The sequence below is a fragment of the Stegastes partitus genome, unplaced genomic scaffold (genome assembly GCF_000690725.1).
Source record: "Stegastes partitus isolate 25-593 unplaced genomic scaffold, Stegastes_partitus-1.0.2 Scaffold503, whole genome shotgun sequence".
NCBI lineage: Eukaryota > Metazoa > Chordata > Actinopteri > Pomacentridae > Stegastes > Stegastes partitus.
In genome coordinates, this window is record NW_007578234.1 from 232,263 (window position 1) to 249,937 (window position 17,675).

The 17,675-nt window shown below is 46.0% G+C and overlaps 1 protein-coding gene across 2 annotated transcripts in view; it reads right to left on the minus strand.

Annotated features, from left to right (window-relative positions):
• pde1cb (phosphodiesterase 1C, calmodulin-dependent b) overlaps positions 1–17,675 on the minus strand; it is a 65,175-nt gene that overhangs the window by 7,980 nt on the left and 39,520 nt on the right. For both annotated transcript variants that reach the window (XM_008287499.1, XM_008287498.1), the window contains 11 exons: positions 17,142–17,255; positions 14,865–15,047; positions 12,620–12,686; positions 12,311–12,427; positions 11,706–11,846; positions 9,933–10,033; positions 9,054–9,182; positions 8,537–8,638; positions 4,338–4,458; positions 2,101–2,182; positions 1,165–1,285 (listed from right to left, as the gene is read on the minus strand). In XM_008287499.1, coding sequence (XP_008285721.1) covers positions 1,165–1,285; positions 2,101–2,182; positions 4,338–4,458; positions 8,537–8,638; positions 9,054–9,182; positions 9,933–10,033; positions 11,706–11,846; positions 12,311–12,427; positions 12,620–12,686; positions 14,865–15,047; positions 17,142–17,255 — 1,278 coding nt within the window. The remainder of the gene's footprint in view (positions 1–1,164; positions 1,286–2,100; positions 2,183–4,337; positions 4,459–8,536; positions 8,639–9,053; positions 9,183–9,932; positions 10,034–11,705; positions 11,847–12,310; positions 12,428–12,619; positions 12,687–14,864; positions 15,048–17,141; positions 17,256–17,675) is intronic.

Consider the following 17,675-nt stretch of genomic DNA (forward strand, 5'->3'; position numbering starts at 1 on the left):
TAATAACATTTTTAAGCTTTCATAGTTGCTCTTTCTGTAAAGCAACAACACCAACAACAACAACAACAACAACAAACTAGTCCCTTCACTTGATGGATGAGCTACACTGCTGGATGGCCCCACTTTACTGAGCAGGTACCAAACATTCTTTGAATCCTTCTCCTGAAACAACCATAAATGCCGTCACAGTCATGTGAAGCCGATCCACTGAGCTTTGGCTCAGTTTGGACCCAAAACGTAGAATTAAAAACACAAGCTTTCAGGTTCAGCTGCGTGTTGAAATGAAGCCAGACATCTGGATCGACTAGACGACTAGAAGGAGCTGAAGTGCTGTGAGGGAACATTTAGAGGAAGCCCACCAGCACACAGGTGTACTGTCTGAGGTTTCCAGTCTGTTAGCTTCGACTGGCGGCCCGCTGAGTGATGCTAATGACTGCTGTTAAGGAGAACAGGGAGGCTGATATTGATGTGCAGGTGCAACGGAAGAGCCAGACTCTCCGAGCGCTGTTTTGTTTTCCAATAAAGCTGCTTTACAAGACGCCGAGTTCAGACACACAACAAAGTTTTTTAATTATCTTCATCTGCATAGTTTGGGTTTCACCAACACGGCGGTAAGTGGAAGGCATTTTCTTATTTTCAAAGCCTGAGTGTGAGGCCAGAGGAGAAGTATTGAGCCAATTAATTAAACCAGTGGAGACAAAACCACTTCCCTTTGCATCTCAGGAGGCTACTGCGTATGCCGATCCGGCGCCGAGGCCCGTTTCTGATCAGGGACGGTGAGGTGAACTTGACTAGCATTTCTAAAATGTCAATTTCAGGGTGTGTGCCTCTGCCTGATGAAAAGTGGAAACATTTCCACGCACAGAAATGGATTACTCATGGGAGGCTCATCTGCTGTTCTCAGTGCTGCCATTAGATATGCTGCCGCTGCAGAGGAGCTGCTCAGGTTTAATCGTGTAATTGAGCGAGCAGTTACTCAGAAAGCTACGAGAGGTGAAAGGTAGAAAGCGGTAAATTTTCCATCTTTGATTAACCAGGCTGGTTGATTAAAATCCAGTCTGATTTGCATACAGTCACCCACTTCCATCTGCTCGCTGCTGCTACTGAGCAGAACAAAAACTCATCCCAAACTTCTCATCAGTCGGAGAAAAAGCTGCGGCTCACCTGGAGCGTCTAAAGCCGGCAAAGCCCGAATGTGAGGCCTCGTCGATGAGCGGCGTGACGATGCGCTCCATCATGTCGGTCAGCACGGTGAAGGTGGGCACCACGATGAAGTCTATGAACCCTGGAGACAAACACAACGTCAGCGTGTCTGCAGTGAAGGGTTAAGAAATGTTGAACACAAGAAGCACCGTGAACACTGCCGACAGCAAAACAAACAGTTCAATCAGACGTACCTGCAGGATGTGTGGACAAAGTAAGTCAAAGGGTTTGTTTTACATATTTGGACACCTGATCCTCTGAAAACACCTGAGCAGCTCACAGGAGGAAACTAAACATTTCACTCAATTAACACACCGCTGCCCATAAAGCTGGAATAAAACATGTGTTCACCTCTTCTCATGGACAGACTGTGATTTATTCCTGATAGATAAAGTGTGCATCTTCTCACAACTTTATCGATATCACAATATAATATATATCACAGTAAAAATCAAACCACAGTTCACTTTTACAAACTGTGTATTCAGGCTGACGCTAAACTGGAGGTACTGAACAACAGGATGAAGGGTTTTGTTGAACAGGAATCACATTCGAGGGGATTTCATGCATCAGAATGTCCAACATCACTCCTTAAATGTCACTAATACTGAGTCTGGTGTTCAGACATGGTGGCGTCCTGTCCACCAGCTGCTTAATGGTGTCAGTGGGCACCGGCTAACTGGGACTCAGTCTGTGACCACTGGACCTGGTCAGAGTGTTACTGATGTGTAGAAATAGAAATGAGAAGAGGAACGTGTGAGGAATTATTCCACCTTTATGGGTGTATTTTATTGTGGAAACAGGAAGTAAACCCATTGGAGGACAGCTCTGCCTCCTTCAGCACATAGCTTCACGTAGTTCTTCTCATCACTACTGCTGAGTGGAGGAGCTGCTCACCGATCTGGGACTGGGCCACCATCGTGGACTTCCTGTCGCACAGCGGAGAGAACGGCAGGCCCAGCTCGGCTTCCTTGTCGCCCTGGAAACACAACAGCATCCTCAGTCAAAACAGCTCCAGAACAACCCGCCGTCGCTCCTGGTGGCTCACACCTCGCCGTCCGGACCAACACTCACACTTCCAGGAACAGACTTGTGACTCGTCTGGGCCCCGCCCCGAGTGCTCCTGGGCCACGGACGTGTTTCATTTTCTCCTCCGATTTGTCACAAACGGATGAGATGTGGAGTCGGGAGGCAATGTTCTCTGGAAAAAGCCATTTATCGGCAATTCGTGTCCCGAGAGACAAAAGCCTCACGAAGGCAGCCACAATAACAACAGCAGCAGCGATAATGAGAACGACGAGGATTAATAACGGAGGAGATGAAAGCAGTGTGGCACGATTCAAATGTCTGTTCTTCTTGATGACACTGACAAATACACAGTTTATTATTTATAGCCAAACGCATTGTTTTACCAAAGAGGTCACGTCGGAGGTTCTGTTCCCGCCTGGTGCTTGTCAACACACTGAAGCGATAACTCACAAACACGTCGTCGTTTTATTCTAAATGTGCCGCTGCAGCTGTGTGAAAGAAACCTCAAGTAACTGGGACTGAATTAAAGGAAGAAATAGCTTCTGTTGACACGGCAGCCAGCCACAAATAAACCCTAAACACCGGCAGCACGGCCATAACAAGAGATGAATTGACTGGACTGCACCTCCAGACGTGTTTCATCCTTCAGCAATCATAAGAAGCTCTCAGGAAATACATCATCCCAGCAGCTGCTCGGGCGCAGCAGGTGTTTCCACAGGTGTAATTCTGAGGTCATGAATGAATGTCGATGTCAGCTTTTAAACCAGTTTGGCTGAAAGGTCCCTAAAGGGCTCAGAAAAACAAAAAGCCTGAAATTCCAGGAGAACCTCAACCCGTGTCAACCTGGACAGTTATATGTTCCCCAAAACTGCCTTGAAACTAAACTGAAACAGTTAGAATTCAAATATTTTAGTCCCAGTTAGAGTTAATAACATTTAACACCTGCTGACTAGTAGCCAATAATAATAGAACTGATTAAAAATATATGAACATGAGCCACGTACAGCGCTGAACAAATGTGTCAGACCTCCACCCAGTGTAGTTAAATTAACAGTATCGCTAATTACCACAATCACCTCTTAAGTGTCTGTAGTGGTTCATACACCAAAACGACTTTAAACATCTATGAAGCTTTTCAAAGCTTGTGAACGAGGACGACCTTCGTCTCTCACCTGCATCAGACTGTTTTTAGCGTCTTGTGGGATGTTTGATGTTTGGGTGCGTTTCATGTCGTGATCTGATGGTTTCTATGAGCTCTGTTGTGTTCTCCCTGTTCCTATGATCACTTATGATCAACTTTGTTTTTCATTTATTTCTTTTTATGTTTTTTAGTCTTTTTAAACTATTTTTTAAAAAGCTGCGGCGTTGTTTTGTTTTATTTCAGTCTTCGTGCCATCACGTACATGTGATTTATTTTACCGTCCTGACACAAATCTTGAGTTTCTGTTGGACTTTTTTCTCCACAGCCGATGTTTCGGATGTCATCGTGAAGGTTGTGCTGAATTATCCCACATTAAACCAGAAGCTTTCACACTCACGGAGGCAACCGAGGTATTTTAAGACCATAAACACCCAAATGCTGCAATTTCTGTCAAGAATCACGGTCCAGATAAATCTGAACTTGCTAGAATGATTCACGTGTTTTCAGATTTAATGCTTTTTCAGAGGAAATAATCATCGCTGACGTCGTAACTAAACATCAGCAGACTTATACCGGCTACAAGACAAACAAACAAACAAACATGGTGACACTAAATCATCTATTATTATCTATTATCTCCAAACCTTACAGCAGGATTATTCAAGAAAACAAAACTCTAGCTAATATTAACAGGAATACAACTCATTAATATTCTCCATTTTGTCCTCTGCATTCTACAAAAAGGTTCCAATATTCAGTCCACAGCCACTGAGACAAAGGGGACAAATGGATTTATCACAGTCGGGCTGCATGAGAGTGGATTAGCTCTGCTTATCTGAGCATCTAATAAATCTAATAAACAGTTGAGTGTTTATGCAGCCTTGTGCTGCTGAAAAGCTCTCCAGGTTCACATCCACTGGACCGGACCTGGACTGACCGTGAGCTGCCGGGAGGATCCACTCACCTGTCTGAAGAACTCCTCCAGCAGGGAGGTGGTCCAGCGGTGGTGGAGGTCCCAGCTCTTGGCCGGATGGCTGATGTCGGCCGTGTGCAGCAGCAGGGACAGCGCCTTGGGCTTATCGATGCTGAGACAGAAAACAGATAAACAACCGTAAAAACCCAGCATGCCAGAGGGTGTTAGCTGTTTTAGTTTTCTGAGCGGGTCCAGTCCAGCGAGCTGCTTCCGTGGTTTTACACTGACAGACATCAGGTTCAGTGACTTAACAACACATAAGACAGGACTGGTGCAGCTGGTTTGGTCTGTATCTGTCGAGTTCAGCCACTGGTTAGCACAAAAACAAACACAACTACATTATAAAAACACATTCCACACAAATGCACAGCAAGGTTATTGAAAAATACCAGCCGGGGGGAAGGATGCCAGACCGCGTCCCTGAAGACACGAGGTCATAACAAAGGAACGGGAAAAATGTGGCATGGCCGTAAATGTCTCTGCAGCAATCTGCCCACGACGACCGGCGGTCTGAGCGAGATGGAAAAGCCCAGGAGGTGGCAAAGCTTTTCCTTGAGCAGCTCACTCAGATACTCAGGCTGCACATCCGGACCCCCGTTACTTTGGGTTTGATTTGAAGCCAGCCAGTACGGACCAAACAGAAACCATCAAACCAGGCCAAGACAAAAATAATCAACAAATAAAACACTACGGGAGGTTAAGATCTCGCAGGATATGACCTTCAGAGAAGATGTCGTGAGTAAACATCAGTGACAACATTAAAAGCGCTGACAGCTGAGGTCAGTAACATCGATTCTCGTCTCTTCTGTTGGGTCCTGGTGTCTCGACGTGCACCGTCCACCTGGCAGCAGCTCGTCTTGGTGACAGTGGCCTCCTGCAGCGGAACAAAGCCGCTCAGGTCAACAGGACGAAGAGCCCAAGGTGTGGGCGTGGCTTCCAAACTTCCCAGAATCAAACATTGACAGGATGCACAGGACGGCCCAGTGTCCCGGTTCTGGACACCTTCAGAGCTCCTGCGTCCTGTTTTGGTAACACGAGGAAGGCGACTGGTTTTAATGTTGTGGCTGCAGATTGTCTGATCGTAAACACAGACGCATGAAGAAAACAACAGATCAGGACTGATGAGACTGAATGTCTTAGATGTGAGGTTGCTCAGACAGAAGACATCTGACAGAGCAGAACAACAGCCGCTCAGCAGCGAGTGTTTCTAGCAGCAGGACAGCGTACGTGGGAATATCTCAAAATAAACCGCAGTTTGTGTGTATTTATGGTATTAAAGTAGGATGTGAGCCGCTGAGGTTCACTTGGGATCAATTCACTGCCTTTTCTCTTTTTTTTCGTGGGACTTTTTTTCACCATTTGAGCCTGAATCTACCGGAGATCCCCGTAAAACTGTCAAAAAGACAAACCCAGTGCTTAAATATACATGCACCTCTTTGAGTATGTGCAAAACACAGAAACACCTCCATCCAAAAGAAGAGGAGGACACCAGCCTGCTCTGGTCGTGCTGCCTCCATTAGACTAATCTCTGCTCTTCACCGGACCACAGCGTGAGGATGCATGAAAGCAGACGTCACCTGATAACCATATCACCGTATCACCTTTAATGGACTGAAACGGACGGACGGAGACCGACCAGGCAGACAGAGAAGCCCACGTGCACACCGAACAAGGTCAAACGGAGGTGAGAAGGACGAGCTCGCTCCTCCCGTCGTCCCATTTGTGGCAGATTGGGTCTTAAAAGTGCACTCTAAGCAGGCCTGCAGCAGCCCGGTGTGGATTACTTCACATTAGAGTCCATTCAGCGGCGCGGCTCTATGCAGACTGCAATCTCTTATTTATGTGCACGTGTGTGTGATTGTGCACGACGCTGCAGCCTGACGATAACCTTGCAGTCAGCACCTTTTGTTCTGGAGGAACGCTCACGAGCACAGCAGCCGTGTTATTGTTGTTTCCACCTTATGGTATATACGGGGTATATAGGAAGTGACTTATCGCTGCATCAGTGCCTCCTGAGCAGCTCTCAGATTGTGATGAATGCTCGGTATTACCGCGGCGAACAAAAAACACAAACCCTGAAGGTCAAGCGGTTTCTTGCAGCTTCGTCCTGACGGCGCTGACTCATCACGTCGTACGATAGTTTGCTCGAGAGATTCTTTTTTATTTCTGTCGTGCGCCTGCGTGTGCGGCAGTTATCAGGAAGTTCTGTTAGGAAGCACTCAGAGATATGCAGACCACAACCATCCACAATACTGACGGAGCGGCGAGCTGGTGGAGCAACCGGCCACTTCTGTTTTATTCTTCAACTGCCACTGGAAGAATTTGAACTTGAAGAAGCTGCACTCTCTCTAGTTCTGATCATCAGATTCTGAAAACAAACATCAACATCCACCTCAGGATGAATAAGTTTCCATTTGCCCTCAAACTCATCTGTTTTTCTGAGAATTCAGCCACAAGCCTCCGTTCATTGATTCATCTGGCTGAAGAGGACGCAGCTCAGCGACTGAAACACTTCCAGTAAGAGAAAGTCAGACAGAATGAATCTACTTCTAGAGTAGAAACCAAGCAGCGATGAGCCACAGCGGTCCAGCAGCTCCAGGTAACAGCGGAGCTAAACCCTCGGCCACCAGAGCTTCTCGGTTCCTCCACTCTGAGCTCCACCACCTCCCCGTTACACCTTTCATGCTGTTTGTAGAAGTTAGGAAGGATGTTTTGGATGTTTACACCACATGGTTTCTAGAGTTCTAGAGTCTCTTGTGCATGTTGCAGATGCTGCCAGGCTGGAATGTGAGGACACTGAAGGTCAACCAGCAGCTCTGTGGTGCACCTTCAACCAGCTCTGTTTTGTGATGGAGCACACTGTCCTGCTGTGCTGCCGTTGGGAGGAGTTCCTACAACAACGTTCTGTGGGTGGTGTCTGTAGAACCCTGTAACCAGATGATCAGTGTCCTCCAGTGCGGTCGGTGAGGATGATCAGTGAACTCCAGGATGCTTCTGCACAACAATCTGAGTGGACGATGATCTAACTCTCCTAAACCAAACCTACACTGTCTTCTCTTCCTGAATAGTTTCCTTGTGTAACTCTCCACGTTTCCTCGTTCTGAACAGGAATGAGGAATTTAAACTGAATCCACCTTTTTATACCAAACCTGAGCAGCTCACTGGACTTCTCTGAGAAACTGATCCAGCATCACATTCAGCCACTAAAACTAATGTTTCTGTTCAGGAATGTGAGTAAATAATCTGACATCTGAATCAATAAATAATAATGAGCTTCACTAATAATAATCATATTTTAGCATCAAAACTATCGTTCTGGTCAAAGATCTTCTACATCCTGGTGTCTTCACCATCACAGAGACATAAGAGATGATGTTGGTAATGACCAAAGCTGATAATTTAGAGCAGCAGTGGCATTAACCTGACATCTAAATCATTTATTTATCACCGTACCTAGAAGTCTTTGAGTCCAGATCAGACTGTCTTGCCGTGTTTCTGATTCTCCTCACACTGCTGACACTCGACTATTTGGCTGCTGTGCAGATGATTTTAGATTTCTTTAACAAAATTTCAAAGCTCAGCCAAACTTATGACTGTAGTTTCTAAGAAAGTATTCATATTAAAGAATAGTAGCAGCAGTAAAGACAATAAAGCACTTTTACCCACTCGTCAGCTGTAGCAGCGCTGCAGCGTGCCAGCAAACCGAACAGCAAACCGAACAGCAAACCGAACAGCAAACCTTCCAGCAGTCTCTGGTGCCGGCTGTGTTTCAGCACAGTGTGCAGATAAATCCCTCCCTGCCAAATGACTCCACCGTAGCTCTGCTGCAGACTTCCAGCACAGAAAAACAAGCTGAAGTCGTGTCTGGGAGAGTCTGCTGAATACCTGTTCTGTATAATGCATGACATTCGGCACTTTTTGGCAGAAAAACACTTTTTCTTTTTCTCCTTCCATTCATGCGTTTCCTCTCTGTTGCTTTGTAACGTTGCGTAAACAACATCTGAGCAACAGAAAGCCTCCGTTGCCTGTTTCAGATGGACCACCTCATATAAAACTGTTTGTTTCTCCACGAGCACCCCCTTCAGAGCCGGTTAAACGGGCTGCAGCCAGCAGGTGGTCCGTAAACAGAGGCTGTGGCGTCGGGTTAATAGAGATGCAAACCGTAGGCGGTGAAGGAAAAGACGACTGACCCCTCAGGCTGCTGCAGGAAGTTCTTCATGGCCTTGACCTGCTGGAAGTGGCAGGACATGTCGGTGGCCAGCACCATCTCCACCACCAGGGCCCGCAGCTCTCTGAGGAAGAACACCAGAGAAACGTGTGTCACACTCACAGGTAATAAAAGGCCACTTTCAACTAAACCAAGCCCGGTTTTGAGAGCTATTTATAACATCTGCTCGACAAGTCCCGGCTTATGCTAAAAAGAAATCGGATCGCAGCTGTCTCGTATGATCACGTAACAGTTCCATTTCGCAGGAAGTTGTTGAACCTTGAAGGTAATCCAACTTCGCTGCCTTTGACTCAGTTAATCTACAGAAGTAAGAGATGCGCTTATTTTGAGTGTTGAGTCGGTGCGACTGTTCCGACCGACTGCTTTAACGGCCGTTTCTGTCTCCGTCTGTTCTCACACGATATCTCTACATCTCGGTTTTACTTCCCTTTCTTCCGCCTGTCCTTCCTCTTATCGCCGGGCTGTCTGCTATCACTGACCTCCAGTCGTCCTTGGAGAGGTTGTAGAGGATGTTCATCTCGTCGTCGTCCTGCAGCAGGCGGTACGCGGCGCTGACGTGGTGACTCTCCAACACTGAGCGGTCGTTGTAAAGGATGGCTGTGTCTGACCTGTTGGTCAAAGAGAAAGTCTCTCGTTTGTTTCTACATTTAAAAAAACAGCTTTAAGAACCAACACGAAGCCTAAACGCTGCTCTGTGCTTTCTTTACGTGTCGCGTCAGTATGAATGTGATCAAACCTCAGGATGCCAAAAATCTGTCATCTCGTCCTCTTTGACTTTCATTTATCTTCTTATTCTCTTTAACTTCACAAACCAGCGCTTGATGCACATCAGTCACTGCAGACAGAATACTGTGTGCATATAAACAAAACGAGTTCTCGCTGCCGCCACGAGCTGAACTTCAGAGGCAGCGAAACATCTACAAACCTGACTGAAACACGCTCAGTCGAATACATCTGGTCTTGTTCTACATTAACCAGCAGCAGCTGAATGTTGTGTATGAGGCCTTTCTTTATTTGGATGTCCAGAGGAACAAATCAAGAACTAAAAAACACACAACAACAACTAAATCATCTGGACGACGTCCTACTGAGGTGCATCTCGGATAGAGAAGCACCTTGTGACATAAAAATATGCATGAAGCATTCGTTGCTGTTCAGTCCAACCCGGTCCATAAAAAGTTGTGGAGTCTCAGGTAAGAAACAAACTTCTTTGGAGGGCACGAGGTTTGGAGTTCATCATCGGTGTTATTGCGGCGCTGCAGGCGACCACAGCGTGAACGGAAAGGCCCCCTCGATGTAAATGAAAACATCGATCGGGCGAGTCGGCGCCTCGCATTTCTGATTTTATGATCCATTACCTCGTCTGGATGTGGAAGTTGTTGGTGGTCCCCGTGTGCTCGTAGTCGTGCACCGCCGCCGCGAAGATCATGGCGAAGATCTCGAGCTCGGTCAACCAGTGCTGCAGGGAAGGAAGAGGAGGAAGCAGGAAAGGATGAAGGAGAGGAGGGTCGGACAGGAGGGGGAAGGAAGGCAGCGAGATGTGACAGACAGAAAGGAGGAGAGGGAAAGAACAGCAGGAAAGAATGGAGAGAAGAAATGAGATGGCGGTCAGTGATGTAAAGGATGCAGAGGAGTGTTTGGCATCATTACAGTCAGGGAGGAGAGGGGACAAGGAGGCGGAGGAAAGGTTGAAAGAGCAAAAAGGAAACTTCAGACGAGCTTCAGTGAGAATCACATTTCAAACAATCACTTAAACACTTCTTCCCCTTTCTTTGTCTCCAGCTCAGTCTGGCTAGCTGTTACAAAGCTGGACTACAAGTTTTAAGCTTTAATCTTTCTTCAGTAAATTTGTGCCACCAGCACAGAAAACAACGAGGAAGCAGAAGTTTGGTTGAATTTTCCATCTGAACGGACGAGTGAATGCTGGAAAGTTCAACATCCTGCGACGGTGGCTCTGGTGTTATGTGTTGTTTTGGGGGTTTCTTAAAAGACAACAAGCCTTTCAAACATCTGGCGGTTCAGACGGTTAATCAATAAAATCTAAAACAGTCACTTCCACAGACTGACTGAGGCCTTCACATCTCATCCACAGCTACAGGATGTTCAGGTTACCTCATGTCTAAGAAGCTGGAACCAAGATGTGTTCATTGATGTGCGTTCATGTTTTGGATGTTCGTGTTTACTCTGAATGTGTGCAGCGTCTACACACGTCTGAGCAGCCATTTTCCTCCACACGCATGTGAGCGCGCTCAGAGTTTGGCTTTAGCTCGGGAAGCCCAATCGATCCCTGTGACTAATCAGCAGTGGGGGAGTCATGAGGAGCAGGGTGGGTGCAGGATGGCCAATCCAGCGCTCGGTGCATTTCCTCATGGGCCTGCTTTATGAATGACCTGTTGATTGTTGATTTCATGGAGTCTGGAGGGCCTGAGAGTGATAGATGCTGTTGTGCTGCTCTCCCAGGAGCCCGTGGTTCTCGCTGTAATGTGGTTTGCTCGGCGAGGCACTGCTCAAAAAAAGCCAGCGTGCCGACAGCTGTCGCAGCCACCTTATTAAGGTGATTAAATAAAAACAGTGGGAGCGGGGGCGGCCGGCTGGTCGGCTGGCTGGGGACTCTGAACTCAGGCTGCAGGTTTTTTGGAATGAATGCAGCATCATAAATGCCCTAAAGTCACTCCTGTGGGAAGCAGTGAGATATAGGTCACCGGATGGAAAAGGAACAAAGCTGCAAGAAGCACAGACGAGAAATGAAGCAACGCTCAGGAAAGAAATAAAGAAAATACTTGACTTCAGTAACAAACATTTTCTTAGAAAGGTAGGTTTGTGTTCCCAAACTATTTAAGACTGGAATTAACGGCTGCTTTTCTTTGGATGTCTGTTTATTCCATGAAAAGATGGTCCACGGATTGCCCGGGATCAAAAAAAAAAGCCATATTTAGAAGCTGCATGTTCGGCAAAGCTGCAATTAGGCTGGCATACGTCAGCCGACAGAGATGTTCTGAACAACATGTGGACAAAATCCCCGTGATTTCACAGACTAAGCTTTAATCCAACGAGCTTTCTTTCTTGGAACTGGACCAACGTGTTCGACTGGTTCCTGATGGTTTTTAGCAGGTCAGCGCTGGTCAACTCACCACCATGCCGGTCTTGAGCAGCAGGTAGTGCACGGTCTGCGTGACGTCGGCGGCGTGCATCAGGTTGTGGTAGGGGTTTTTGTGTTTGCTGTATCCAACTTCTAAGGCCTCCACAAATGACACCACGGCAGAGATCGGGATCTGACACAGAACAAGAGAACAGTCAGAAAACAGGGAGGAACGTCTCCAACTATCCACTGGCTTAAACGACGGTCACACACAGTTTGAATGTGAGCAGCATTTTCAAACTGATGTCATAAAATCACGGACGGTGAATCATTTTGCCGACTCTCCGCTGTGATTACATATTCATCCCAGCTTCATTGGCCGTGTCATTTACTCTCAGATGCTGTCACATCAAGTGGAGTGTCCTCCGCTATGAGAGGCTGTGCAAAGTGATCTCCACTGTTATCAGAGGAGATGAAGTGCGTCCAGCCCTCCTCCTAAAACTCTCATTGTTGAAATGCAACAACATAATCTTTGTCTCCAGAGACAGAAGAGAACGTGTTCATCAAACCAGACGTGATTCTTATCGGGACTTGCTTTAATGACATCAGCAGAGGCCGACCGGCGCCCAGCAGCTCGTTACATCCTCCTGGTTTTACCTTGAAGCGACTGATGAGGTCGTATCTTGTGAGCAACTCGTAGAATATGAATTTAAGGGCGTGATCCCCGCTGGCCTCGTTCAGAGCGAAGACGTCGAAGGACCACTTGTCAACATTCTGTGAGGGGAGAAAAGAATCAAGTAATGACAGCGTCCTTCTCAAACATCCTCGTCCAATTAAAAGGAAAACAACAACATTTTAGAAGGACGGAGCTGAAAGTCGATTTCTTGTAAACAACGTTGTGTGAATGCATCGACGTGTGTCGTGTGTTCACGTCTGTGTGTTTCTGCTGGATGTCGGTGTTAATACCTTGAGCACAGATATGACAGAAGCGGGGTAGCTGAGTCCCACCATGTTGGACGTACGGCGGTACATCCTGTGTGGACGAGATAAAAACATCAAATGAGGAGCGCCGCTGAGTGTAAACACCAGAGGTTAGCACGGCCGCCCCAACCGCAGCCTGGAAGGTTCCCCGCCGAGCCTCTATAAAACTGTAAATCAACGCAGCGCAGTGTTATGGCAGAAAGGTTAAAGTGAGAGAAGGTAGACGCTCCTGCAAGTCGTTTTATGTTGTGTTTTTTTTACATGCAAAGGCTTCGTGGGATAGAACACAGCTTCACTTCATTACAAGCTGCACAAAAGCTGCCTGATTCCCAATTCTCAGCTGAGTCATTAGATTCAGTTGGACGGTTACAAACTATGTGGCTCAGCATCCTAAAATATTGTGGAAAACACATTTTGTCTCCATGAACGCAGCCGGATGTTTTCATCAGTGAAGGTGGACGTGCTCTGGACGTGATGGACGGCTCGCACCGCACCACTCCGATCCTTCTTCATCGAGAAAGCAGACTCTCCTCCGTAAAAGAACGATTAGGAAAGACCCTGGCTGGCAGGTCTGAAGCGTCCTGATTTAAACAAATGCACGTCGCTGTGTGATGAAGTACGGCCTTGGCAGGAGAGCTGTTCGTAACTCTCTGAACGACGGCGCTCAGCCCGGCGTGCCAAGGCCGCCGTGATGTACAGCCGGCTGAGGCGAGGCACAGGAAGCAACCGGAATCCAGCAGACTGAAAGTTTGGGATCATATTAGTTTTCAAACTAAGAAGTACTGCTTGAAATTCTGGAATATTTCCCCTTCTTGCAGGTCATTTTGGTGCAGACACATAAAACACAAAAACAGGAAGTACACACCTCGTTACTCGTCTAAGTTATAAGTTATTTATTTAATTCAGTTGAATTCAAAGCGTTTGTTGTCATATGCAGTCAGGAAACTTGTTCTTTACCTGATCAGCAGGAACCTGAGCCTCATCCTTTGTTTACGTCTGATAGTTTTCATATTCCTATTATCGATGCACTATCAATGAATAATCCAATAATTTCAAGACACTCCACCTGGTGGTGCAACCTGGTACTACAGATAATCTGTAATACATGCGCACGTAAAGAAGACAGATTTTTGCTAGTCGTTGAGGTCACGGTACATCCTCTTTTTTAGGCAGTGTCCTACCGGGTTTTACAAGGTTCAAGCCAACATGAAAACACAGCCGGGATGCAGACATGTGATGCTGTCCTCAATGCATTGTGGAGCGATCCAGTTATCAACGACTCTAATGTGCTTCAAGTGTGTTATCTGGAAAAATGGCATCAGATGGGGATTTGGTGTTGGCAGATAATAAATATTAAATGACCTGGATCAGCTCTGGGGAGGTGCTCTTCTATAATATTCATATACACATTATGTAAAGATTAACTATATATATATATATATACATATATCTGTATATGTATATGTATATCTATATATCTGGTGTTGTGTTGTTGTTGCTGGTGCAGAATTCCCCTGAGGTTTCCACCAAAGGGATCAATAAAGTTCTATTCTATTCTATTCTATTCTATTCTATTCTATTCTATTCTATTCTATTCTATTCTATTCTATAATGTTTGCGATACAGATGTCGTGATGCCCGGTAACGGTCTTATTGTCGATATATAAAGGCTGTAAAGTAGAATCTCTCCACAGAAAAGGAGCAGACATCATGTGTCATGTTGGGTTTCATGGATCTAAAACTAGTCTCAGCTGCCTGTGTATTTCCTTTGAAACTCAAATAAACTTTTGTTTTGCATAATAAAACAGAAACGGCAGAAACAACACGAGCAAACTGTGCTGTTGAGATATAAAAAACAAACAAACCCTGAAGGCTGATACAAGAAATCTAACATCGATGTGCATCACAGGAAAATACTGACGCAATAAATCCACAAAACTCAAAACAAGCTGCAGTCAGAAAATTTAAACTCAAAACTTTAAAACACTTTGTGCTGAAACATGTTGTGTAAGAAGCCCTGATGCGTGGACGTGCACCGCCCTGCTCATCTGGTATGCAAGGCCAAGCTAAAGATGTTGATGGACCTGCTATTCGTGGCTCCAGGCGACACTGGTTTGGGTTTAATGACAGATCGCCAGCCTCAGAGGGCAAAAGATAAGGTCCAAATCAATTATTCAGAATCTACGGGTCTGTCTGTGATCGTGGAGGTGTTCATCACTCTCAGTTTTACCTCTCAACAAATATGCCGGCCTGGACGGCGTGGACGATGCTCCGGAAGCGAGGCTTCTCCTCATTGCGGCGCAGCATCAGGCCCATCTGTCTGGTGAAGGTGGAGGCCAACCAGTCCCGCACCTCCGAAGGCACCGACTCCGACTGGATGTCGCTGAGCTCATCCTCGGTGTCCACCAAACGCCTGGAAGCATCATGAGCACAAGACAGAAACAAACGGAACGTAAGTGAAAGGAAGACGGAGGGACTAAAGGCTTACTGAAATATTTATCATTTATTGCAGCTCTACTTCCACGGGGGATAAAAGTCAAATCCCAGCGCTGTCCATCAAATCATTTCCCCTCTTACGTAACACCAAAACATCCCAGGCCTCTTGATGCACGATTCAAATCCAATTGTGTGATATAATTCTCGGCGGCCGCCCCGTTGTGTTGACATGTGTGTGGGATCAGGAGCAAAGCCTGCAGGCTCCCTGGACCCAATACATGTTCTTATGGCAAAGAGAAAGCGCTCGCATCGCACCGATAATCACGGCGCTACATGGATTCTGCACCGGATAGTTCATCATCCTCTCTCCTGGAGTGGTCGTGCCATCGCTGACCCTAATCTGGCTGGATCCAGATGATGAGAGGTTTACATAACTCCATAAGCCTGCTCATATCTGGGATTCTGGACTCAACTATTGACATATATCGACCCGGTGTGTTTCCTAACCTGAGCCATATGTTAACAATCATTTACCATGACAGCAGTATGATCTTAGCCTCGGGCTGTTTTTCTTTGACTAAACGTGAGCAGGAGGGCAGCAGATCACCAGCCAACCTCCTGCTTTAAATGTGAGGTCTCGTGATGTCTACGTGTGGCGTTGTGATCATTTTACTTCAAGATCGCAAAATAAAAGCGTCCCACATCAGCAGGAGGCTTCAAAATGTTCTCAGGCAGAAATATGAAGCATTCAAAAAAGCCTGCAGCGTATTTTTGGACTATTTTTTATCATCCGGTGAGTTTGTTGGCAAACTGTTTGTTATTTGAACAAGCAGTGGTTCCAGCGTTCACTCGAGGTTGTCAAATATTTCTGCAGCTCTCATTCTGGTTTCAGGAAAAATCTGGAAAACTAGAAAACTGTCTGAAGCTCGTCTGACACAAAAAGGCTCCTCTCATTATTATTATCAACATGAGGTCAAACCAAGTTCAACGGTGTCGGTATTTCTGATGATACAGAATGTGTAAAAGGTTTAAAGCAGGAATCCAACATGTTCATGTTCATCGTCGTTGTCTCTGAGCTGCTTGTGATTTATTATATTGGTGATGTTTCCAAACAGAAAGAACCATTTTACTGAGACGCATCACGAACATGATGCTGCTCAGTCGACATGAACGTGAACATGTTGATGATTTTGTTCTGTGTGAACTTTGGATGCTTTAAAGGCCAAAAGTGGTGAAGAGGTTTCACTCATTAGAGGCCAAAGCAGTGGATTTATATCTACATATATCTCTATCTACTCTCGGTTCTACTCAGAGTTGAGTGAAACACGACTACCGCTAGCTTTCATTGTCGTTCATGTTGTCTTGCTTGAAATCTCTGTTTTGAAGACAACTTCCTGGTTACAGCGTTCATACGTAAAACTAACAGAATCCTGATCCAAAAAACGTGCAAACCATGTATTTTATTTTTTATAATAAACCATAAACAGCAGAAACAGAATCTTATCTTATTGCTTATTGAAGAAATCTCACATCAGTGTGCGTTATAGGAAAAACTAAATCATCAAAATAATAAAAAATAATGCAATAAATCTACAAAAACAGGCCAATGAGCCACAGCAGGCAAACAAACCCCAGATAATTAAATCATGTGTAATTAGTCTGTGTGTGTCTATACGAGTGTGTATCCACCTTGCATTTATTCAACCCTTTATGAAAGAGAGAAATGCTAATTACAGTCAGATATGATCAGTGGGGATAATCTGAGACTGCATGTAAGTTAATATGAGTGTAACTCAATCTGACTGTGGTTCAGTCAGTCGTTCACCCTGATGACTGATATCAGGCTTCGGCCCTGATTCATCTGTGCTGGCAGAGCTCTGGAGTGAAGAGCACCGTGTTTCCTTGGTTGAAGTTTTCTACCATCTCAGTCCATCCTGAACCAGAAACTAAAGGGCTGCAGCCACAATAACTACAGTCATCAGTTTGGCCACTGTCAGCACCGCCGCTCCTGTTCTCCACAAACGAACCGAGTCAGAACGTGCTCCACCGTGAAAAGCTCGTGTGTTCTTACCTCGTCTCCTCGATGTAAACGGATTCCAGCACAGACGCGGCATACTCGAGGTTTTTCTTGAGGTCGGCGAGGGAAGCCTCTCCTCTCTCCAGCTGCTTCACCAGACACCGTAATCTAAAACAGAGATCCAGCAGTCAGTTAACAAATGGGATTACACCCCCTGCCATCTTGACATGATGAATTAATTGCAGCTGATATTGGATTAATCTCGTCTGGGTGCCTGCTGCACTCGGCACCGCTGTTCCCGTTCTGTCCATGTCAACGCAGACCTGTCGTCTCGGCCTGAGCCACAAAGTGGGACGGCAACAGGCAGCAAATACAATATGGTCTGACCTGTAGGCCGAATCTAATTGTGCTCCGGGTTATGCAGGCTTTCCCACCCACACCACATCAGGACTGTGGTCTCCTGTTGGTCCGGTTAAGCTCCGACTCCCCCCAAGACAATAACATGCTCGTTCATCCTAAGAGCTGCTGACTTGTCAAACACAGTTAAAATTATTATTATTATTGGTGTTGGTAATAATATTAATAATA